Here is a 25,103-nt window from a genome sequence, read left to right as displayed (position 1 = left end):
AGACAGGATCTCAAGGCAGATCACCTGAGTTGTAGTGGGGCACAGCGAGGGACAGCAGAGTGCCAGACCTGCCACGCTCATGACTGTCCACCACTGGAGAAACAAACAGTGATAGAGGTGGCCTGTCTAGTGAGCTGCCACTGGGGAGGACTTGTGGTGTGCAGAGGTGGTCTTCCAGTAGGGAGGAAGGAGCAGAGGCACCTGTTGCTTTTAGGCAGAATTTGGGGGTGGGTTGGACCCTCCACAGCAGCTCTCTTACTCCCTGTCTCTGGCCTGCTTGTGAGAGGTGACAGCCTAGAAATGAGACAGTAAAGCCACTCTCGGGATGTCCTGTCTCTCAGAGGTGCTCTTAGGACTGCTTAGAAAGTGATATGAGTATACACACTGTTATAATAACTATGGTATAAGTTCCTACATAAAATAGAGGAGACTGTAACTCCATTAGGTGTGTGATGGGTGTGAGCCAGTGGTTCTCAGCCCCTACTGTGTATGTGCAGCTGCCCACTGATAGCTGTTCATCCTTTGCAATTTATACCCATTCCTTGAGTCATGAAGGACTCACAGTGGCTATTGCAAGCCATTTCCCTTGAGGAAATGGTTACCTCTGAATAGACATGGGCACACTACACCTTCACCAGTGTAATTATAACTGCTGTGTACTTCAACGTGATTGTCCCTGCAGTATTCCTACACAAGAATCAAACTTGTGTTTTCATTGTCTACAACAGCATAAGGCAGCTGACTGATCAGTGTATCCTATATGTCTGATCCCCATAAAAAAATCATCTTTCTAATACACTGCTACAGGGGTATATGGTAGCACAGATTGCCAGGCAGAAAGAAGTTAAAAGCTTCTACAGATCTATGGCTTAATACAGTAGTTTCCAAACTATGGTACATGTACCACTGATAGTACAAATGGACATGCTGGTTAGATTTTCACCTGAACAAGTTTTATTGTATTTAGTCTGGGGTACAGCAGGGGTTTCCCCTGCCCCCAGCACCTTTTATTTGTGCTGTTGAGATGTTTGTGAAGAGACTGAGGTGAGACACAGTCATTAAGAGGGTTCATAGATTTCATAGATTTCTAGGGTCGGAAGAGACCTTGTAGATCATCGATTCCTACCCCCTGCTCTAGGCAGGAAAGAGCGTGGAGGTTAAATAACCCCAGCTGGGTGCCTGTCTAATCTTTTTTGAACACCTCCAAGGTAGGGGAAAGCACCACCTGCCTTGCAAGCAATTTTCCATATTTTGGCAACCCTCACCATAAAGAATTTCTTCCTGATATCCAATCTAAATCTACTCTCCCTTAGTATGTGGCTGTTATTCCTAGTAACCCCGAGGGTCCCAGTGCCAGGTGGATGAGAGGAAGAAGTGAAAGAAGTATTGTATATGTATGATATCAATGTCACAGTAAGGGACAGATTGTGCCATACCACTTGTTCTTTGGAACAAGTCTGGAACAGGCCTGGCCATGCCCCCACACCTGGCACTGCAGTAGCAAGGGGGGAGTGCCTGGTGGACCCTGGCTCAGGTCCATGCTGGTAGGCCAGGGAGGAATTAAACCCCCTCCCTGGCCAGGTCACTCCAGTCTACTGCTGGGCCTGGCCAGGCCCCTCCCACTGGAGCAGCAAGAGAGAAATGCCTGGCTGGTCCTGCTGGTGGGACAGGGGAGGGAGAAGTGGAATAAAATTCTCCCCTGCTCCCTTCCTGGGCCAGCATCTGGCCAGGCCCCTGCCCCTGCCTGTCCCTGCTCTGACTGGGGAGCAAAGGGGCAGGACAGCCCTGCTTGGCTGGAGCAGAGAGGGAGAGCACAATTCAGCCCAGAGAGCATGCTGGGATGCTGGGGGATTCTGGTTTAACTTAAACCAGGAAGAGGTTTGGGACAGAAATTGCATAAACCTGTTTGAGCTCCACCAGTTAAATCTGATATTGCATTCAACCAGGTTTATCTCAAACTGGTTTGGGCCATTTTGAAACTGGTTTATGTGCACTGCACTTATGTTCTGTTACAGGTTTAAACCAGTTTCTGATCCATTAAACCGGTCTGTGTGTAACTTTGGTCCTTAGCCCTCAATATTATTTCCAAATCACAGATTTATTTATTGTTTACCATGCTTGATATTTACTCAGTAGTTGGACTGAATGTTTAAACGAGCCTCCATTACTTTTAAATATATGAGCCAGTAGTTACACTGTCTTCCAGTTATTTGATAGATAGGAACATGACAGCTGTGGGTAACCAGAGCACTCGCTACCTTGACAGTAATAATGACAATGGATTGGATTTTCAGGGGAGCTAAAGGGAGATCATAACAAAATCAGACACTTTTCCTCAGTAGAGTCCAGAAAGCTTTAAGAAAATGAATTCAGCACCATTAACTCTAGCTTTTGGATGGCAAAACAGGCACAGAGAACTGAAGCAGCTTGACCAGGTCACAGACTTCCTCTGCGATAGGCTTGGAAATGGAGCCCAGTTCTACAGGACCCAACCTCCCCAGGCGTGACATCCTCTTTCTAGCACGCTGAGGTCATAGTGACTTCTGAGAATAAGGGATATCAGCACTTGGACAATAAAAATGTCATCAAACAGGATATTGGTTATCTACTGAGAGTAACATTTTTTTGAGAATGAGTCATGCTGCACTGACCAATTTTCTCAAAGCATCCTTCAGCTTTTTGTTCCTCAAAGCATAGATAAAGGGGTTCAGCACTGGAGTGACAATAGTGTTTAGTACATGGACAGTTTTGGTCAAATCGAGTGATTCCTTTATGGAAGGCTTGACATGCAGGGAAATGGTGGAGCCATACCAGATAATCATGACAATCAGATGAGAAGAACAAGTAGAAAAGGTCTTTTGGCAATCTTTGGCTGATGGGGGACGCTCAATATGGTGGAGATGATGTAAATGTAGCATACCAGAGTTATTGCGGGTGAGCCCAGCATGACAATGAATGAGATGATGAAGGCCATCAGCTCCACTGACTGTGTGTCGGTGCAGGAGAGAACTATCCTTGGGGCTATGTCACAAAAGAAATGATTAATGATATTACGTCCACAGAAGGACAGCCTGGAGACCAAATATGCTGGAGCAGAAATAGCTCGAAAGCCACAGAGCCAAGAGCCAGCTGAGCAGACAAGGTGCCATTCATAATGGAGCTATAGTGCAGTAGGTAGCATATGGCCAAATACTGGTCATAGGCCATGACAGCCAGGAGGAAATACTCTGTACACCCAGGGAGAAAACAAAGTATATCTGTAGGAGGCAGCTAAGGAAGGAGATTGCTTGACTTTTCTCCAAGAGGACTCCCAGGGCTTTAGGGACACAAGCTGTTGTGTACCATATTTCCAGGAAAGAGAGGTTGCAGAGAAACCAATACATGGTTGTGTGTAGTTGTGGGTGAGTTCTCACTAAGAGTATGATGGGGACATTTGCTGTCACTGTCGGGATGTACATGAAGAGGAAGAGCATGAAGAGGGAGATCTGAAAATCATAATTGCCAGGGAATCCTTGGAGGATGAAAATGTACAGACTGTTCTGGTTCCCCCTGTCTGCACTGCCTGTAAAATTCATCCATCAGGTCACAAGACACAGTAAGGGATAGAACTGAATATCATCCAATATGTTGCTAGATGTTGTGAAATATATTCAATTACATACTCATTAAATATATATATATCCTTTTGGAACAAGCTTATGAAACACTGTCATCTATTGTTCTCTCCTCTGTTATAATCTCTAGACATGACTCAATGCGACTCGGGCTCCCCCAGCAGCTCATATAACACTGCAACAATCATAGGGAGAGAGTTTTAAAAGAACTGAATTGGTTGTTTGTTTGTTTGTTTTTTGTTTTTGTTTTTTTTTTGACGATGATGGCGATGATGATGATGATATTGAGTGACCAGTTCAATACATTTTAGAAAGTGTCCTCGTTTTCAAAAATGCTGCTATCTGAAAGTCAAGCCTACCTTCAAAAGCTGCAACTTATGCCCTTGGCACACATTCAGGTTTTGTGATTCCAAACCCATTTCCAACATCCCAAAGTGTAAGCAGAGGCACATTCAAGCCATTTGACAGCAGAAGAGAAAAGATGCAAAATTGTGCTTTTTTGACTGATGTTTATCTTGGGATTGTAGTATCTTTGACAGGAACATCAAACATGTGCCTGCCCCATGGAGATACTGCTGTCTTCCAGCATCCCAGAATGCACCCTTCCCCATCCTTATTTACAGATTTGGAGACAGGAATTAACCCTTACTTGTCCCAACAAGCTGCAAACTAGCTCCTTGGCCCTTCTCACAGTGCACACAGGAACTAAGCTTCTACTAGAGAAACCAGGGCAAGAGCAGGGTTGGGCCCTACCATCATCATCTGTCCCCCTAAACTTCAGCTTCCCCAAAAGCCAAAAGCAGGCTGTCAGCTGGACAGGCAATTTGCACTGTGCTCAGTTCTCAGGAATCAGTGAGAAGATGATTACTAAATTCCCTTGGACTTCCTTGATAAAATATCCTTTTCTGTTTCATTCATTCAGGTTCACAGAGGGGAAAACTTCAGTCTCATAAATTAGGTTTGGAGTCAGTGTGAAGAAGAATGAAAACTTGTTAAAGTGCTTTTCAGAAAAGGGAAAGCCTGTGTAGAATGGGTGTGACCTACTTTCACCATTGCAGAAACAGAAAGCTATATGGTTATAGAGAATAATATACACTTAAAATTGGGATAGCCACAGTTGCTTAAGGATGGCAAGCTGGAACAAATCACTTGGGAACGGGGAACTGATATATCTGTTTAGTATAGATAAACATAGAAATTATACCTACAATTAAATAGAGAGAGAGTGAAAACCAGAGGGGAAATGAAAATACACGTGCATACACATATGCAGGCAAAGGGTGTCAAAAGAAAGGGGTGAATGTATGCATGTGTGGAGAGAAAGAAAGAGGCTAAAGTTAAGTTTGAGGCTTTCAAAGAGTCCTAAGAGAGTTAAGCACCTGAATGCTCTTGACATTTTATGAGAATTTGATACCTGGTTCTTTTAAGTTCTTTTGACAAGCCTAAACTAAATAGAAATGGACACTTAGCCCAAAGACAAAAAATATTATAGAAGTTTAGTTCAGCTGTCTTGAGATTAATACATTGCACATTCAGTTGGTACGAATCAATGTAGCTATGTTGAAACAAGTGTTGTTGTTTATAATAATAATTATTATTATTAAAAGAGTCCAGCCCTTGGCAGAATTTAAAGGAAAAGAAAATGATATAGGTGATGAAAATATCCGTAGAAACTTACTTTTGAATTTTTATAGGGATCAAGAAGGGTGACATCATGGCGGGGGTCTGCTCTAGACCCCCAGACCATAAGCAAGAGGTGCATTATGTTTTCCTCAAACACCTAAGAGATGTTTCCTGATCACAAGCCCTGGTTCTCATGGGGAACTTCTTTCACTCTGACATCTGCTTGGAGGGCAATACAGTAGCACACAGGCAATTCAGGAAGTTTCTGGAAAATGTTGCTGCGAAATTCCTGGAGCAAGTGTTGGAGAGACCAACTAGGGGCTGTGTTCTTCCTGATATGCTGGTTAGACACGGGGAAGAAGTGGTGGGGGATTAGGTGGAGGATGGCAACTGGAGCAGCAATGCCTATGAGATGATTGATGGCAGGATCCTGAGGAAAGGAAGGATGGGGAAAAGTGGAATAGGGAAAACAGACTTTGACTCCATCAGGGAACTCCTGGTCTGGATGCCCTGGGAGGCCTATCTGAGGGGGAAGCGGCCCAGGAGAGCTGGCTTTGTTTTAAGGCAACCTTACTGAGAGCACTGAGACAAACCATCCCGATGTACATGGAAGCTGGCAAGTATGGCAGAAGACCAGCATGGCTCAGCAGTGAACTCTTCAGTGACCACCAAAGGAAGCTGCAAGAAGAGTACACTTAGATCAATGACTAGGGAGGAGTATGAGAGTATTTCTCAGGCATGCAGGGACGAAAACAGGAAGGGCAAAGAGAGCTGAAGTTTCTGCTAGTTAGGGACATGAGGGGTAACAAGAAGGATTTGTACAAGTATGTCAGCAACAAGAGGAAGCTGAAGGAAAGTATGGGTTCCTAGCTGAACATGGGAGGCAACCTAGTGACCAATGATGTGGAAATGACTGAAGTGCTCAATGCCTTTTCTACCTCAGTGTTCACAGGGAAGGTCAGCTCCCAGACTACTGCACCGGTCAGCACAGTTTGGAGAGCAAGTGAGCAGCCAACACTGGCAAGAGATCAGTTTAAGAGCTACTTAGAAAAGCTGCATCTGTACAAGTCTGAGGGGCTGGACACAAGGCACCTGAAATGCGGAGAGGAGTTGGCTGATATCCAGAGGTGTGCAGAAAAGAACAGGCTTCCTCAGGTATATGAACAAGGTGAGGGAAGTCCCACACTTGTAGTTGTAGAAAGCACCCAGACCACAAATGTTAGAAGCCGGAGATGGAGACAGCCCTCCTCACTTCTCACAGAATCAGTGATAGTAGACCTGGAAGGGACACCGGGATGTCATCTACTTCAGGCCTAAGGGTAGAAAAGATGGCATACAATCAGTGGAAGGAAGGGGCTGTCATGAAGGAGAATGACACCTCTGTTGCTCGTGATTGCAGGGAGGTGGTCAGGAAGGCCAAGGCAGAGATGGAGCTAGGGCTGGTGACCAGAATTAAGGATAACAAAAAGTCCCTTTTCAAGTACATAGGGAGTGACAAGAAGGCACCTGATAATGTGGGGCCCCTACAGGACAGGCTTGGCAATCAAAACTCAGAAATGGACCAGGGATGGTGCCATGTACAAGACAAATGTGATAAATTGTAGACTAATAGAAAATTAGGCTGGAAGCAGCGTTTGGAGGTCTAGCCCCCTGTACAAGGCATGATTATTCCTATCCAAACTACCCCATACAAAACTTTTTTCTAAACTGTTTCTAAAAGTATGCAGTCACCCTTTCACACCGCTACAACACAGGATATACAAAGAAGGCAACACCCCCGCCCCATTAAAGAGAAAGGACCCTCATCCCCCACAAGTCTCTACCCACATGTCTGTACAGTAAACTTCCTTCCTGCTCCCAAATATGGTAATTGGCATATCCCTGGGGGGACAGGGAAAACCCTTTACCCTTGGCTGCAGCCAGCACCCCATGCTGCTGAGGAAGGCAGGGTTGTCGTGAGAGGCGGGGCCCTGACACCATTAGCAACAGGAGGGGGAAAAAAATCCTCTTGTCCCCACGTTGCAACTACACAAGCTGAGACACATTGGCCCACTGATAGACGCAGCTTGTTACAAGCCACAGCGAGATCCTTTGACATGTGGTCAGCAGTAGGTCCAGTGAGAGACAGTCCTTCTGGCTTCAATATCTGTGAATCCAGCATGTTTGCCCATGGACTCTGCTTCTGAGCTGTGCAGGGCTCTAGGGAAATAGTCCCACAAGACCTCCCACCATATACATAGACAACTCATTGACTGTGACTTCAGTCCCTTCATTGCAGTAAAGCTCCAAGTCAGCTGCACGCCCAGCTCTTCTTCAGGGACTTATCGTTTTGGATCACCTCCTCTCAGTTCTTCGGCACAGTAAAGAGTGCACGACCCTGAGAAACCTGTACCCCTGGCATCTAGGTAGCACAGTGATCGGGGGGGGGGGGGGAGAGATTGGAGGCAGGAGTAGATGGTCAGTAATCAAGCTGCCCTAGGATTTAACATAGGAAAATGAAGACAAAACAATTAAAATGAGCACAGTAAGTAATATATTCAATTCAATAATGTTTGGGTTTTAAAAGAGAGGATCTTTTATACAAATTATAATGAATTAAATTTAAAATTATTTCAGAACTTTATTCTCCATTTAATAAAATTTTGACAGTTGTCATAAAAAGTATGCATATAGGTATTCATATGAAAAATGGCATATTTCTGTCCTGAAATTTTTACCTATTCTACAGCAATATAACTGAGCGGGGAACCAGGATAGCAGCCCAAGGCACTGCCTTTGTGGAGTGGGGAAATAGCCATGACCACAGGTCAGCAGCATGGCAGGCAGAGCTGCCCTGTGCATCACAACCTGCCTTGGGCTTGGAGCTGCCCTGCTAACATGTCTCCCTGTTTATCAGTAACCCCTGAAGTACCAAGAGTCATCTAGTTTGCTGGCCACTGAAGATTTTCAGACTAAACACATAGAGAAAAGGTCAAATATCTTTGAAATACATGACTTACAAAATGTAGAGACCATGCAGGGATGTTGACAACCCATGCTTATATATTGCTGAGACTTGAAGCCAGTTTGAACACACAGCCTTGTGCACATCCTGCCAGCCATTTGATTGCAATCTTCCCAGGTGACTTAGAGCTTAAGATGCTGGTTGTGTCTGGAATCTATGTCCCTAGGAAAATGGAAATACTATGGGATGACCTTTTTGACTTCTAATTCCTTGCTCAGCTGCCCATGGGTAAGATTCAGGAACCAGCATTCATGAATTGATAGGATCTGGGGTTGTAATTATTCCCTTTTCCCAAGTTACATGGACTTGCAATAGACCTGCACCTGATGTGAACTGACATGGCCCCTTGGACTAGGAAGGAGCTGGAACAGTTTATGCCAGTGTGATAGTGCACTGACAACTTCTCCCCTTTCACAGACGAGGGAATTTATGAGCACTAGTGAGTGGCAGTCACAAGGTGTCAGCAAAAGCTCTGATAAAATACTTTTCCTGCCCACTTTTTTGATGACATGCCACAATTATGCACATTTTTTAACGTATCATGAATAATATTGTCACTTTGGGAACCCTGATTTCTATCAGAAAACTCCTTTTCAACTGAAAATCAGGTGGACCTCTAAAACAATCAAGTCATGGAGAATTGTGGCCAGGAAAAAGGTGTTTTTTCTCTTGCTTCCTCTTCTCCTAACACAGTCATTCCCTTTCCTATCCACAGGCATCCCAAAAGGCAATGTGGATGATGATGTCCAATTGCACCACTGTGACTGAGTTTCTACTCCTGGGGTTCTCCGATGGCCTGGAATTGCAGATCTTGCACTTGGCCAGTTTTCTAATAATATACCTGGCAGCCCTGATTGGAAATCTCCTTATTATCATGCTCATAGCCTTTGACAGCCACCTCCACATCCCAATGTACTTCTTCCTCCTCAATCTGTCCATCCTAGACATTGGATCCATCTCTGTCATTGTCCCCAAATCCATGGTCAATTCCATACTGAACACCAGGCTGATTTTCTATTCTGGATGTGTCACCCAAGTTTTTCTCATCGTCTTTTTCATTGCAGCAGACCTCTCCATCCTCACCATTATGGCTTACAACTGATACATCGTCATCTGCAAACCACTGCACTATGCAACAGTGATGAACAGGAGAGCTTGTCTGCAAATGGCAGCCATGGCCTGGAGCGCTGCTCTTCTGTACTGTGCCCTGCACATGGGGAACACCTTTAGGCTGCCCTTCTGCCACTCCAACATCATCAACCAGTTCTTCTGTGAAGTCCCCCAGCTCCTTATGATCTCCTGCTCAGAGGTGTTTACTAGTGAAATTCAGATTTTTTTCTTTGGAGTATGTTTAGGTCTTGTTTGTATTGAGTTTACATTTACGTCTTATATTCAGATATTCACTACTGTATTGAGAATCCCCTCTGAGCAGGGCTGGCATAAAACAGTTTCCACCTGTCTTCCCCACCTCATTGTTGCCTCCTTGCTGGGTAGCACTGCGATGATTGCCTATGTGAAGCCCACATCTGGGTCTCCATCAGCTCTGGACCTCATGCTGTCTGTTCTCTATTCTATGATCCCACCAATGATGAATCCGGTCATCTACAGCATGAGAAACAAGGACATCAAATCAGCACTGTGGAAACTGATGAGATGGAAGTGATTTATTGTGATGAAGATGTCAGTTATTCTCCAGTGTCTGTGGTTCCACTGAACATTTTTATAGAAACTGAGCTGTTTTAATACTAAACAACTCCACCGGTGTCAGTAGTGGAGTTTTTATAGAAACAATCAACTCTGTTATTCATACAGATTTAGTTAACTAATGTCACTTGTGCTTCTTTAGGTTTACACCATTTTAAATAACCTTTCTATCTAATTTTCACCCTATATCTCACTGAACTAGTTAGTCTTTAATATCCACTCTGTTCTCAATAATCTTTTTGTATCTGTTAATTTTTAACTTTGATGCTGATATTATCATTTCTTAGTGCACCGTTGCAACAGCTTTTACGAACCTTAAATATTTATTAGATGCCTTGGTGGAGAATATCACTGGATCTTTCTCTTGTCTGGGTTAAAAAGTTTTCTTTAGGTTTGATTATTTCAGATCTGGAAGGAGGGTATGAGAATATTTAAAAGCAAGTGATAATGGGGTTTAGATAGTGGGTGTCAGTCTTTCCTCAGGTTCCTGGACTTTCAGTCATGTTTTCCTGTACAGTTCTGCAAGAGCACTGAGGGTTTTCCTCCACACAACCCTGAAGAGATGGAAATGATTTGTTGTAAGTGTGTACACACTAGAGCTCCTGTGCACGTCATGACTGTAGTGATGCTGGATACTAGTTGTTGTTTTATTCCACTATAGGAAAGCTGTAGGTACTTAAATCAGCTGCCAACATCCCCAGGTTTAACTAAGTCAAGCACAAATGACGTTCAGGCTGCTAGTCCCTAAATCCTTTCAGGACCGGTAGCGGATACTTTCATCTTTCCAACAAGCAGCTTATGCCAAGAGCTCCAATAATGCAAATAGTGTGACCTTGTTTAGAATGGATGTAAAAGAAAACTCAGTAGAGACCACAATCTGCTACTGTACAACTGTATCAAAATTTGGGACTTGTATTCCATGGGAGATCTGGCAAGGTATGAAATGTGTTTTTCTTTCAAATCAGAAAAAATAATCAACATTTCCCAGAATTCCCCAGAGGACAGCATCCTCAAAAAGAAAAATAAATAAATAAATAAAAATATCAGCTGAAGTTAATTACTTCTGAGAGTTTAGGTAATTGTCCAGAATTGACACCCAAAAGGGAATTTTGAAAGTTATTAATCGGTTAGTTTGACTCATACTGACTCATACTGTTGGGCAATTTGAAGCTAGTTCAGACAACATGGTTTTCATACAAAAAACAAACAAGGAGAAGTCTGCCTCGAGCTGAAAGGTAGAGAGGTAGTAGAATTTCCTTCCTTGGAAGTTCTTAAGACCGGGCTACACCAAGCCATGGTTAGCATGATCCAACTGGAGACAGTCTTTCTTTGACTGCAGGTATAGGGATTTGTCTGACCCAGAGTGGTGGGGCAAGACTCCCTAGCTCATTATCTTGGGGCTTTAGTTTGAGCAGGAGCTTCGGCATATCATTCAAAATCCCCAAGCTTGATTTCAGCCAACACCCAATGCTGGACTAGATGACGCCCTGAAGTCCCTCCCATCCCTAATTTTCTATGTTTCTATCATTATATGAGAGGAGTGGTGTTGTAAAACTCTGAGGGATGTTTTCCCTGTAGCTAACACTGCTCTAAACCAAAGACTAATCTTAGGGTCATAGAAAATAAGGGTTGGAATGGACCTCAGGAGATCATCATATCCAACACACTCCTCAAAGCAGGGCCGCTATAAACTTGATCATGTCACTCAAGACTTTGTCTATCTTGGTGCTCATAACCTCCAAGGATGGAGCTTCCACCACCTTTCTGGGTAGCCTGTTCCAGTGCTTTACTGCCCTCCTGATAAGATTTTTTTTTCCCTAATATCTAAACTGAACTCAAGACCATTGCTCCTTGTTCAATCATCTGCTACCATGGAGAACAATAGGGCTCCATCCTCTTTGTAACCACCCTTGAGGGAGTTGCAGGCTGCTATTAAACACCATCTTGGTCTTCTCTTCTCCAAACTAAATAAGCCCAGTTCCTTCAGCCTCTCCTCATAACTCATGTAACCTGGCCCCTTATCCATTTTTCCTGCCCTCCATTAGACTCTCTCCAGTCTGTCTACAACCTTTCAGTAGTGGGAGGCCAAAAGCTGGACACAGAACTCCAGATGTGCTCTCACCAGTGCCAAACATGGGGGAAGAATCACTTCCTTTGATCTTCTGGTTATGCTCCTGCTAATGCGGCACAATTGCCATGGCCTTTTTTGCAACAATGGCACAGTGCTGGCTCATATTCACCTTCTGATCCACTTTAACCCCTATGTCCTGATACTTAGCCAGTCAGTCCCCAGTCTGTAACAGTGCATAGGATTGTTCCATGCTACATGCAGGATTTTGCACTTGTTGTTACTGAACCTCATGAGATTGTGTTTGCTCCAATCCTCCAATTTGTCACAGTCTCTCTGAATCATAGCCCTGCCCTCAAGCATATCTATTACTCCCCCAGCTTGGTGTCACCTGCAGACTTGCTCATGGTGCACTCTCTGCCATCTTCCCAGCTGTCGACAATGATATTGAAAAAAAAAATGGTTCCGGACCCAACCCCTGGAGCACTCCACTTGATTCTGGCTGCCAGATAGACATGGAGGAAGGGGTGGGGGGTGGGGGGGGGGGAACCTGAATCTTACCTATCCATATGATAGGTAAGATCTATGAATCTAACCATAAGTTGAAATTCTTTCCCGATCCCAAGTATAGGGTTTTGTTTGACCTAGAGTGGTGGGGCAAGACTTTAGCTCATGATCTAGGGGGTTTAGTCTGAGCAGGAGATTTGGCATATCAGTCAAAATCCCCAACCTTGATTTCAGTTAACACCCAATGCTTTTAAAGGTAGAAGAAACCTCCCACCCCATGACTCATGTAGCAAAAGGAGAGGGGAGAAAATCCTTCCTTATCCTGTGCAGCAAACAGCAAAGACCAGGGGGACTGGAAATAACCAGAGACGAACATGGATGTAGCTATTCCTAGATCATGCCAGACCAATGCTTATCCATCCCCTTGAACACCTCCAATGTTGGAGATTGCACAACATCCCTAATCAGTCTAGTCCACTGTCCCATTGGTCCATCAGTGAAGACGTTCTCCTGATAACGAATTTGAACCTACTTTATTGGTGTTTTGGATTTTCTCTCTTCTCCCCATCTCTACTCAGCTTTGTCCTGCTTACCTCTGGCCCTTGCCCCCATTTCTTCAGACCTCCAATGTTAACATGTATGTGGAAATCATTGCACTTTTCCCGCAAGCTAAGGTCAGTATGTGTCAGCCTCATCTGCTCATCTACCACATGCTACCATTTCATTGGTCCCTCTCTTTCTACCCAACACCCGCCTGTAATTTATTACACTTGCCTTGAGCATGGAACCGTTCCCCAGTCAGTTGCTTGCTTTACACTCAAATAGAAAAGTAGGACCGGAAGCAGCTTCTGGAGGTCCAGCTTCCTTCTCAGGGCACAATCTCACCTATCCAAACTATCACATATGCAACCTTGTTTAAACTGGTTCTAAAACTATGCAGCAGTCACCCTCTCACACTACATTGCCCATAAGCAATATTGCCCACACTAAGCTATTTTGCCCACAAACACTAACCCTACCACAATCAGCTGCAGGTAAAAGGAGACAAAGACTGTCAGTGTCCTGCTCCTGCAAGTGTTTTTAAACACATTCAGGATATACAAAGAAGGCAGCCACCCCCCCCCCCCAATTACAGAGAAATGACTCTTCTTCCCCCGCAAGTTTCTGCCCATCTGACTCTGTACTAAACTTCCTTCTGGCTCCCAAATGTGGTGACTGGCAGGTCCCTGGGGGGACAGGGAAAACCCTTTACCCTGGGCTGCAGCCAAACCCCAGTGCAGCTGAGGATTGCAGGTTTGTCATGAGAGGGGGGCCCCGACACCCTTAGCAACAGGAGGGGGAAAATTTAATCCTGTCCCCATGTTGCAACTAGAAAAGCCTAGACACATTGGCCCACTGATAGACGCAACTTGTTACAAGCCACAGCGAGATCCTTTGACATGTGGTCAGCAGTAGGTCCAATGAGAGACTATGGACAGTCCTTCTGGCTTCAATATCTGTGAATCCAGCATGTTTGCCCACGGACTCTGCTTCTGAGCTGTGCAGGGCTCTACGGAAATAGTCCCACAAGACCTCCCAACATATACATAGACAACTCACTGACTGCAACTTCAATCCTTTCATTGCAATAAAGCTCCAAGTCAGCTGCACGCCCAGCTCTTCTTCAGGGACTCATCGTTTTGGATCAACTCCTCTCAGTTCTCCCGCAGAGTGAGAAGTGCATGACCCAGAGAAACCTGTACCCCTGGCATCTAGATAGCACAGTGATGGGGGGACAAGAGATTGGAGGCAGGTCAGCAATCAAACTGTCCTGGCATTCAAGGATTTAATGTGTGAAGACAAAATCATTAAGATGAGTACAGTAAGTAATATATTTAATAATTCAATAATGTTTGGGTTTTAAGAAAGATGAACATTTGGAACAGAATAATGAATTATAATTTAAATTATTTAAGATCTTTATCTTCCATTTAATAAAATACCTTCTTCAGGTATATTGGGAGCAAAAAGAAGGGTCAGGGTAGCATAGGACCTCTACAGGACAAACTTGAACAATTAGTGACAGATGGGGGGGGGGGGGGAAACTGAGCTTTTCAATGAGTTTTTTGCCTCTGTATTTCTCATCTCAGATCAGGACAAATCTCCCCATTGGATCATAGACAGGGACAAAAGGGATATCAGACCACCAACTCTTAGCACCCAGTTAGTGAAGACACACTTGGAAGGGCTGGACCTGTTTAAGTCAGCAGGGTTGGGTGATCTTCATTGACAGGTGCTGAAGGAATTGCTAGTGTCAGAGGAGAGACACTGGCACGGATGCTTGAGCACTCTTGGTGCTCAGGTCAGGTCCCAGAGAACTGGAAAAGGGCCAATGTGGGGTAAAGCTATCACATTAAAGGATAGGGAACAAATCCAGGCGGATCTGGACAGGTTGGGAAAGTGGGTGGAACAGAATAGGATGCAGTTCAATAAGGACAAATGCAAAGTGCTGCACCTAGGGAAAAGGATTCACCAATATGCTTACAGGCTGGGGGATGACCTTCGCAGCAGCACAGCAGCAGAAAAGGATCTCGAAGCTGTTGTTGATACCAAGATGAACATGAGTTGTCAATGTGATGAAGCAATCAATGAAGTTAACCACACTTTATCATGCATTAGCAGGTGCATGACAAACGGGTCCAGGGAGGTGATACTTCCCCTTTATGCAGCATTGGTTAGGCCGAGTTGGAGTACTGGGTCCAGTTTTGGGCACCAAGTCACATGGACCTGCCATGGACCTACACCTCATGTGAGCTGACATGGCCCCTTGGACTAGAAAGGAGCTAGCTCAGTTTATGCCAGTCTGATAGTGCATTGATAATTTCTCCATTTTCACAGATGTGGGAAATGTATAAGGTTTAGTCAGTCGCAGTAACAAGATCTCTGGAAAAGTACTGGAGAAATACTTTTCCTGTCTGCTTTTTGGCTGAAATGCTTCACTATTTGATTTTTTTTTTTTAAAGGTTCACAAAAAAATGCAACACTTTAGGAACCCTGATTTTTCATGATTTTCTTTTTTTAGAGTGCCACCGTATTTATCATTGAAAGGGAGTTTTCACAAGTCATGTATTCCTGTGGGCAGAAATAGGGGGTTTTTCTCTTGCTTGCTCTCCTGACCAGAGTCATTCCCTTTCCCTCCACAGGCATCCCAAAAGGCACTGTGGATGATGATGTCCAATTGCACCACTGTGACTGAGTTCCTACTTCTAGGGTTCTCCGATGGCCTGGAATTGCAGATCTTGCACTTGTCCAGTTTTCTAATAATATACCTGGCAGCCCTGATTGCCAATCTCCTTGTTATCATGCTCATAGTCTTTGACAGCCACCTCCACACCCCGATGTACTTCTTCCTCCTCAATCTGTCCATCCTCGACATCGGATCCATCTCTGTCACTGTTCCCAAATGCATGGCCAATTCCATACTGAACACCAGGCTGATTTCCTATTCTGGATGTGTCATCCAAGTTTTTTTCTTCTTCTTCTTCATTACAGCAGACCTCACCATCCTCACCATCATGGCTTACGACCGATACATCGCCATCTGCAAACCACTGCACTATGCAACAGTGATGAACAGGAGAGCTTGTCTGCAAATGGCAGCCACAGCCTGGAGTGCTGCTCTTCTGTACTCTGCCCTGCACACGGGGAACACCTTTAGGCTGCCCTTCTGCCACTCCAACATCATCAACCAGTTCTTCTGTGAAGTCCCCCAGCTCCTTAGGATCTCTGGCTCAGAGGTGTTTACTAGTGAAATTCAGATCCTTATCTTTAGTGCATGTTTATGTCTTGGTTGCATTGTGTTTATATTTGTGTCTTACATTCAGATATTCATTAGTGTACTGAGAATCCCCTCTGAGCAGGGCCGGCATAAAGCAATTTCCACCTGCCTTCCCCACATCATTGTTGTCTCCTTGCTGGGTAGCACTGGTGTGATTGCCTATGTGAAGCCCACATCTGGGTCTCCATCAGCTCTGGACCTCATACTGTCTGTTCTGTATTCTGTGATCCCACCAATGATGAATCCGATCATCTACAGCATGAGAAACAAGGATATCAAAGCAGCTCTGTGGAAATTGATCAGATGGAAGTGGTTTATTTTGATGAAGATGTCAGTTTTTCTCCAATGACTGTGGTTTTAGTGAACATTTTTATTGAAACAATCATTTGTGTTATGAAAACAGATTTATAGAACCAATGTCCATTCTGTTTCTTTAGCTTTACACCATTTCAAATAACTTTTCTGTCTAATTTTAAGCTTGTATCTCCCTGAATTAGTTAGTCTCTGATACCGCTCTACCCTAGCTAATGTTTTAGTATCTGTTAAATTTTATCTTTGATGCTGATGTTGTCATTTGTTACTGCACTGTTGCCACAGCTTGTACATACCTTCATTATCTCTAATAATCCCTCCTGGAGAAAATCATTGGCTCTTTCTTCATTCTGAATTAGAAAGTTTTCTCAAATTTAGATTATTTCAGATGTGGAATGAGTGTATGAGACTGTTTGAAAGCGGAGTAATTATATGTTTGAGATGGGAGGTGTCAGTGATTACTTGGGTGCTTGTTCCTGCAGTCATGCTTTCCTCCTACAGGTTTTCCAGGAGAGCTGAGCGTTTTCCTTCATACAATGCTGAAGGGATGGGAATGATTTCTTTTCAGTGTCTACACACTTGTGTTCCTGTACAAGTCATGACTGTAGTGATGCCAGATTTAGGTTGTCCTTGTATTTTACCTGTTTGTAATGGGAGGCCCAAAACTGGACACAGTACTCTAGATGTGGCCTCACCAGTGCTGAATGGAGGGGAGTAATCACTTCCCTCAGTCTGCTGGCTACGTTCCTACTAATACAGCGTAGTATGCTATTAGCTGTCTTGTCAACAAGGGCATGCTGTTGGTTCATATTCATCTCCCTGTCAACTGTAACTCCGGGTCCTTTTCTGCACAGCTGCTGCTTAGCCAGTCAAACCCCCATCTATATTGGTGCATGGGATTGTTCCTTCCTACATGCAGGAGTTTGCACATGTCCTATTGAACCTCATGTGGTTTCCTTTAGTCCAGTCCTCCAATTTGTTGATGTCTCTCTGACTCCTAGCCCTACCTTCTAGTGCATCTATCTCCCTGTCCATGCAGCTTGGTGTCATCTGCAAACTTGCTGAGGGTGCAGTCCATCCCATCTCCCAGGTTGTTGATGAAGACATTGAACAAAACTGCTCCCAGGCCCAAACCCTGGGGCACTCCCCTTGATACCAGCTGCCCGCTAGACATTGAGTCATTGATTACTTCAAGCCAAACCATCCAGTCAGTTTTCAATCCACCTCGCAGTCCCTTCATCCAAACTATAGTTCCTGAGCTTGCTTGTGAAAATAGTGTCAGGGACTGTATGAAAAGCTTTGCCAAAGTCAAAGGTAACTACAGCACTCTGGGTGCAAAGTTGAAGGGGATAGGGGTGCAGGTGATGTTCTTATCTGTCCTTCCAGTCAAAGTGATGGGCCTGGTCCCAGGCAGGACTGGATACATTCTGCAGATTGTTGCATGATGGCATAGATTGTATTGCCAAAAGGGCTTTGACTTTTTCAATCCTGGGAGGTTGTTCGAAGAAAAAGGGTTGCTAGTAAGAGATGGGATCCACCTGACAAAGAGAGAGAAGCGAATCAACACAGACAGCTCAGAAAGCTAGAGAGGGGGTGGCTTTAAACTAGGTTGTGAATGGGATGGAGATCAAAACCCTGAAGTAAGTGGGGAATTGGATGACCTGCATGAAGCATAAGTGGGGCAGGGGGCAAGAGACAAGGCCTTATCATTCTCCTTGAGAAAGTGGGGTAATTGGATCTCAGGTGTCTGTAAATGAATGCACCAAGCATGGGAAACAAACAGGAAGAAGTAGAAATCTTCCTGCAGTCATGAAAGCATGACATGATTGAAGTAACAAAGACTCGGTGGGAGCTCTCATGACTGCAGCACTGTCCTGGATGGGTACAAACTGTTCAGGAGGGAAAGGCAAAGGAGTAGAGGAGGAGGTGTTGTGCTTTATGTCAAAACTGTATGATTGCTCAGAGCTCCAGTATGACACTGGAGACAGGCCTATTTACAATCTTTGAATTAGGGTTAGAGCGGGGAAGAAGTTGTGGTGGGTGTGTGCCATTGACCACCAGACCAGGAGGAAGTGTTGGATGAGACTTTCTTCAAAAATCATAGGCCCTGGTTCTCATGGAGGTCTTCAATCACCCTGACATGTGCTGGGAGGGCAATACAGCAGTGCCCAGGCAATGCAGGAGGTTTTTGGAGAGTGGTGGGGACAGCTTCCTGCTGCAAGTGCTAGAAAAGTCAACTAGGGACCCTGCTCTTCTTTATCTGCTGCTCACAACGAGGGAAGAATTGGTGGGGAATAAAGTAGTGGATGACAACTTGGGCAGCTGTGACCTTGAGATGACTGAGTTCAGGATCCTGAAGAAAGAAAGGAAGGATGGGGAGCAGCACAGTAAGGACCTTGGACTTATAATTTGTTAGTGCACTACTGCAACAGCTTGTGCATACCTTCAATATTTCTAATATTCCCTGGAGGTGAATATCACTGGATCTTTCTCTGTTCTGGCTTTAAAAGTTCTCTTGAGGTTTTATTATTTGGGATGCGGAAGGAGGGTATGAGAGTCTTTGAAAGGGGAGTGATAATGGGTTCTGGATAGTAGGTGTCAGTGATTACTCAAGTGCTGGGAGATTTGGTCATGCTTTCCTTGTATATTTTTTGCAAGAGAGCTGTGGATTCCCCTGCACACAATGCTGGAAAGGTTTCTGCTAGTTAGGGAGATGAGGGGTAAAAAGAAGGATTTGTATGTCAGCAACAAGAGGAAGACCAAGGAAAGTATAGGTTCCTAGCTGATGTAGAAATGGCTGAAGTACTCAATGCCTTTTTTACCTCAGTCTTCACAGGGAAGGCCAGCTCCTAGACTACTGCACTGGGCAGCACAGTTTGGAAAGCAAGTGATCAGCCAACGCTGGCAAAAGAACAGTTTAAGACCTAGTTAGAAAAGCTGCATGTGGACAAGTCCAAGGGACTGGGCACAATGCACCTGAAGTGCGGCGGGGAGCTGGCTGATATCCAGAGGTGTGCAGAAAAAAAACAGGCTTCCTCAGGTATTTGAACAAGGTGAGGGAAGTCCCAAACTTGTAGTTGTAGAAAGCACCCGGAACACAAATGCTAGAAGCTGGAGAAGGAGACAGCCCTCCTCACTTCTCACAGAATCAGAGGAAGTAGACCTGGAAGGGACATCTGGATGTCATCTACTCCAACCCTCTGCCTGAGGGAGGATCATAGCTACCCACAGCAAATGCTTGTCTAACAGGTTAATAAAAGTTCAAAGGAAACCCCTTTCTATGGAGGAAGGGGAAAACAAACAAACAAACAAACAAACAAACATGGTTCTTACCAGCCTAACCATAAGTTGGAATTCCTTCCTGATCCCAAATATAGGGACTGGTCTGACCCAGAGTGGTGAGGCAAGATTCTAGCTTGTGATCTTGGAGGTTTAATCCCAGCAGGAGCTTTGGCATATCAGTCAAAATCCCCAACCTTGGTTTCTGCCAACACCCAATGCTTCTAGAGGTGGTAGAAAAAAAAGCCCTGTGACTTGTGTAGCAAAAGGAAGGGCAAAGAAAATCCTTCCTGATCCCATGCAGCAAACAGCAGAGACCAGAGGAATGGGAAATAATCAGAGAAGAACAGGGGTGTAGCTATTGCTAGGTCATGCCTGACCATTGTTTATCCACCCCCTTTAACACTTCCAATGGTAGGTTTAGATTGGGTATCCAAAGAACTTCTTCACTGATGAACCAGAGAGGAAGCGGACTAGACTGGTTAGGGAAGTAGTGACATCTCTACGTTACTGGTATTTTGGATGCTTCACCCCAGCCCTTGCCCCCATTTCTTCAGTTCTTCCATGGTAACATCCATGGTACATCATTCAACCTTTCAGCTATGCTAAGGTCATTGTATGTCACTCTTATCTGCTCATCTACCACGTGCTGCCATGCCATTTTTTTTTACCCTTTTCACACATGTATCCACCTGGGCTTGTGTGCTCTCCTCCATTGCGGTACTTAGAAAGAAATAGCAAACAGAACTGTACAGCTGAACACTGTCTCACTCCCAGGAGAAGTCTTAGTTAGAGTCCAAACCAGGCAATAGACTGGGGGATGGTCCCATGCACAAGACAAATATGATACATCACAGACTCTTAAACAATTAGGACTGGAAGCAGCTTCTGGAGGTCAAGCCCCATCCTCAAGGCAGGTTCATCCCTACCCCACAAGAAATGTTATCTTACCTGTTAATAAAACTATGCAGTGACCCTGCCATAACACTACAAGCCCACAGACACTAAAACCACTGTAATCTCCCACAGGAAAAGCAGGAGGATGAAGACTGTACACATCCTACTGCTGCAAGGGTTTTTAAACACATTTATGAGATGCAAATAAGGCAGCTATGCCCCTACTACAGAGAAAAGACTCCCCCCCACCCCACCCATGCAAGTCTGTATGAATGTGACTATGCAGAAAATTTCTTCCTACTCCCAAATATGGTTATTGTCATGCCCCTGGGTGGACAGGGAAAACCCTTTAGCCTGGGCTGCAGCCAACAGCCTTTGTTTCTGAGGAAAGCAGGGTTGTGGGAGAGAGTAGCAACAGGAGCGGGAGGAAATCCTTCCAAGCCTCATGTGGTAGCTAGCAAAGCACAGGAACAGTGGACCTAAGTTAAAAGACAGAGTGAGATCCTTTGAATTGTAGTCAGCAGTTGGTCCAATGAGAAAATCATGACAGTCCTTTTCAAAAGCTGTGAACCCAGGGTGTTTGCCCATGACCACTGCTTGTATTGTGTGCAAAGCTCTAGGGCAGGTGTAAGCAACTCCCGGCACATGTGCCAGAGCAGGGCTCATGAAGGCATTTTGCATGGCATGCACATCTCAGGGCAGATGGTCGGGGAGTCACAAAGAGCCCAATCCTTGATGTGTCAGTGCAGCCCTGGCCCCTTCCCCGCCACGTGCTTTGAGGTGAACGTGCACCCACAGCCAGCAACAAGCCAAGCTGGGGCTCTACGGACTCTGGTGAAGCTGCTTGCAGCCTCCCTGCTGCCTGCTGTGAGCAGCCTGGGCTCTGTGGTCAGTAGCAGGGGCTTTCCCTGAGCCTGCAGGGTGAGGAGGCTGCAAGGAGCTGCACCAAGGCCTGTGGAGCCTCAGTCTGGCTTGTTGCTGGCAGCGGGTGCATACGCACCTTGGGGTGGACTGCGGGGAAGGGACCAGGTCTGAGCTGAGACGACAAGGATTGGGCCCCTTGTAAGATGTTGGCATGCCAGGGGCAGAAGTGGAGGTGGGGGGACTTGCAAGTCAAAGTTGCAGATGGTTTTGACACTGCCAAAAAATGTTATGGACCCCTGCTCTTAGAAGTAAGTCCATTTAATAATATTTCTACAGTTGGTCAGAAAAATAAATATGTTTTTAAACAAATAAAATATGGTGGAGTTCTCTCCTGAACACTTGATATTTTCTTTAGTAACAAAACAGAGGACGACAACCAGGGCAGCAGCCCCATCCACTGCTCTTGTAGAGGGCTGCAAGACTAGAGCTGTTGTGAACATCTCTACTTCCCTGGGCTTGGAACCCGCCTGTTAACACGTCTTCCATGTCACCAGGAACCCCTGAAGTTGTAAAAGTAATTTAGTTTTTGGGCCACTGAAGATTATCAGCCAAAGCAATTGAAGACAAGGTCTAACATATTCTGAAGTAGATGAGTTACAAAACATAGAGCATGTATTTCTGAGATCTGAAGCCAGTTTGCATGCTTAGTTTGTACACATCCTACCAGCCATTTTATTACAATTTTCCCAGCTGCCAAGTACTTAACACACTGGCAGGGTCTATGATATATGTCCGTAGGAAAATGGAAATAATATGGGGTTGTATTTTGACTTCATAGCTTCATGATCAGCTCTTCCTGGGTCAGACTTGGGCACCAACATTCATGAATTATGGACTAAAAAGGAGCTAGGCCAGTGTATGCCAGTATGATAGTGCATTGACAAGTTCTTCATTTTCATAGACATGGGAAATGTATGAGCTCTAGTCAGGGGCAGTGAAAAAGGCTCTGTAGAACCACTGGCAGAATATTTTTCCTGTACAGTTTTTGGATGAAATGCCACAATATTCTGAATTGAGAAAAAAGTTTCATGACAATTTTTGTCACAACAGGAACTCTATTTTTTCACCAGAAAACTGCCTTTAAACTGAAAAGAAGGTGGCCCTCTAAAAATCAAGTCATGCATAATTGTGGGTATGTGGAAAGGTGAAGTAATTTCTTGCTTGCTCTTCTTCTGACAAAGTAATTCCCTTTCCCTCCACGGACATCCCAAAAAGCACTGTGGATGATGACGTCCAATTGCATCACTGTGACTGAGTTCCTACTCCTGGGGTTCTCTGATGCCCTGGAATTGAAGATCTTGCACTTGGCCAGTTTTCTAATGATATACCTGGCAGCCCTGACTGGCAATATCCTTGTTATCATGCTCATAGCCTTTGACAGCCACGTCCACATCCCAATATACTTCTTCCTCCTCAATCTGTCCATTCTTGACATTGGATCCATCTCTGTCACTGTTCCAAATTCCATACTGAACACCAGGCTGATTTCCTATTCTGGATGTGTCATTCAAGTTTTTCTCGTCGTCTTCTTCATTGCAGCAGACCTCACCATCCTCACCATCATGGCTTACGACCGATACATCACCATCTGCAAACCACTGAACTATGAAGCAGTGATGAACAGGAGAGCTTGTCTGTAAATGGCAGCCACAGCCTGGAGTGCTGCTCTTCTGTACTGTGCCCTGCACACGGGGAACACCTTTAGGCTGCCCTTCTGCCACTCCAACATCATCAACCAGTTCTTCTGTGAAGTCCCCCAGCTCCTTAGGATCTCTGGCTCAGAGGTGTTTACTAGTGAAATTCAGATCCTTATCTTTAGTGCATGTTTAGGTCTTGGTTGCTTTGTGTTTATATTTGTGTCTTATATTCAGATATTCACTACTGTACTGAGACCCCCCTCTGAGCAGGGCTAGCATAAACCAATTTCCACCTGCCTTTCCCACCTCATTGTAGTATTCCTGCTTGGTAGCCCTGCTCTGATTGCCTATATGAAACCCACATCTGGGTCCCCATCAGCTCTGGACCTCATGGTGTCTGCTCTTTATTCTATGATCCCACCAATGATGAATCCAGTCATCTACAGCATGAGAAGCAGGGACATCAAAGCAGCACTGTGGAAACTGTTGAGATGGAAATAATTTATTGTGATGAAGATGCCAGTTTTTCTCCAGTGACTGTGGTTTCACTGAACATTTTTTATAGAAACTGAGCTGATTTAATACAAATTAACTCCACCAATGTCAGTAGTGGATTTTTTATAGAAACAACCAACTGTGTTATTCATACAGATTAAGATAACTAATGTCATTTGTTTTTTTTTTTTTTTTCATGTTTATACCATTTTAAATAACCTCTCTATCTAATTTTCACCCTAAATCTCACTGGACTAGTTGTCTCTAAAATACCACTCTGTCCTTGATAATCTTTTTGTTCCTGTTAAATTTTATCTTTGATGCTTATACTGTCATTTCTTACTGCACTGTTGCAACAGCTTTTACGTACCTTAAAATGTATAAGATGCCTTTGTGGAGAATATCACTGGATCTTTCTCTCTTCTGGGTTAAAACAGTTTTCTTGAGGTTTTATTATTTCAGACCTGGAAGGAGGGTATGAAAATATTTAAAAGGGAGTGATAACAGTTTTTAGATAGTGGGTGTCAGTGATTACTCAGGTGCTGGGACTTTCAGTCATGCTTTCCTGTATGGGTTCTTCAAGAGCGCTGAGGGTTTTCCTCCACACAACACTGAAGAGATGGAAATGATTTCTTGTAAGTGTGCACACATTAGAGCTCCCGTGCACGTCATGACTGTAGTGATGCTGGATACTGGTTGTTCTTTTATTCCACTATAGGGATGCTGGAGATAGTTAAACTTGGAGATGTTGTCAATGGTTTTACTATGTCAAGCCCAAGTGACGTTCACACTGCTAGTCTGTAAATCCTTTCAGGACAAGTTGTGGCTACTTTCACTTTTCCAACAAGAAGCCTATGCCAAAAACTCCAAAAATGCAAATAGTGTGGCCTTTTTTAGAATGGATGTGAAAGGAAACTCAGTAGAGACCACTATCTGTTACTGTACAACTCCATCAAAATTGGGACTTCTATTCTATGGGACATCTGGCAAGGTAAAAAATGTGTTTTTCTTGTGTCGCAGAGCACTGAGGTGCCCTGCTCCTAGAGGGCAGAAACTGCCAGAGGAAAAGCTCTGGCAGTGCATAGGGAGCCCTAGCAGGGAATAGGAGCCCACCTGTGGGTTGCCAAGGCAACTGGAGGGAGCAAATGACCCACACCTGCCAGCGGTCAGCTGCCTGTAGGAGACAGAGGCTGGCTCTTATAAAGCCCAGGGCTGAGGCCAG

The 25,103-nt window shown here is 44.6% G+C and overlaps 1 protein-coding gene and 1 pseudogene across 1 annotated transcript; one reads left to right on the top strand and one right to left on the bottom strand.

Moving 5' to 3' along the window:
- Positions 1-2,636: 2,636 nt before the first annotated feature.
- On the bottom strand, positions 2,637-3,575 carry LOC132245564 (olfactory receptor 6F1-like; annotated as a pseudogene).
- Positions 3,576-15,729: 12,154 nt separating this feature from the next.
- On the top strand, positions 15,730-16,686 carry LOC102558438 (olfactory receptor 14I1-like). The gene has a single exon (XM_059718151.1). It carries the CDS (start codon positions 15,730-15,732, stop codon positions 16,684-16,686), a length of 957 nt encoding a protein of 318 aa, XP_059574134.1.
- The last annotated feature ends 8,417 nt before the right edge of the window (positions 16,687-25,103 follow it).

Source organism: Alligator mississippiensis, chromosome 15, assembly GCF_030867095.1.
Source record: "Alligator mississippiensis isolate rAllMis1 chromosome 15, rAllMis1, whole genome shotgun sequence".
NCBI lineage: Eukaryota > Metazoa > Chordata > Crocodylia > Alligatoridae > Alligator > Alligator mississippiensis.
This window is presented reverse-complemented; position numbering and strand designations above follow the sequence as displayed.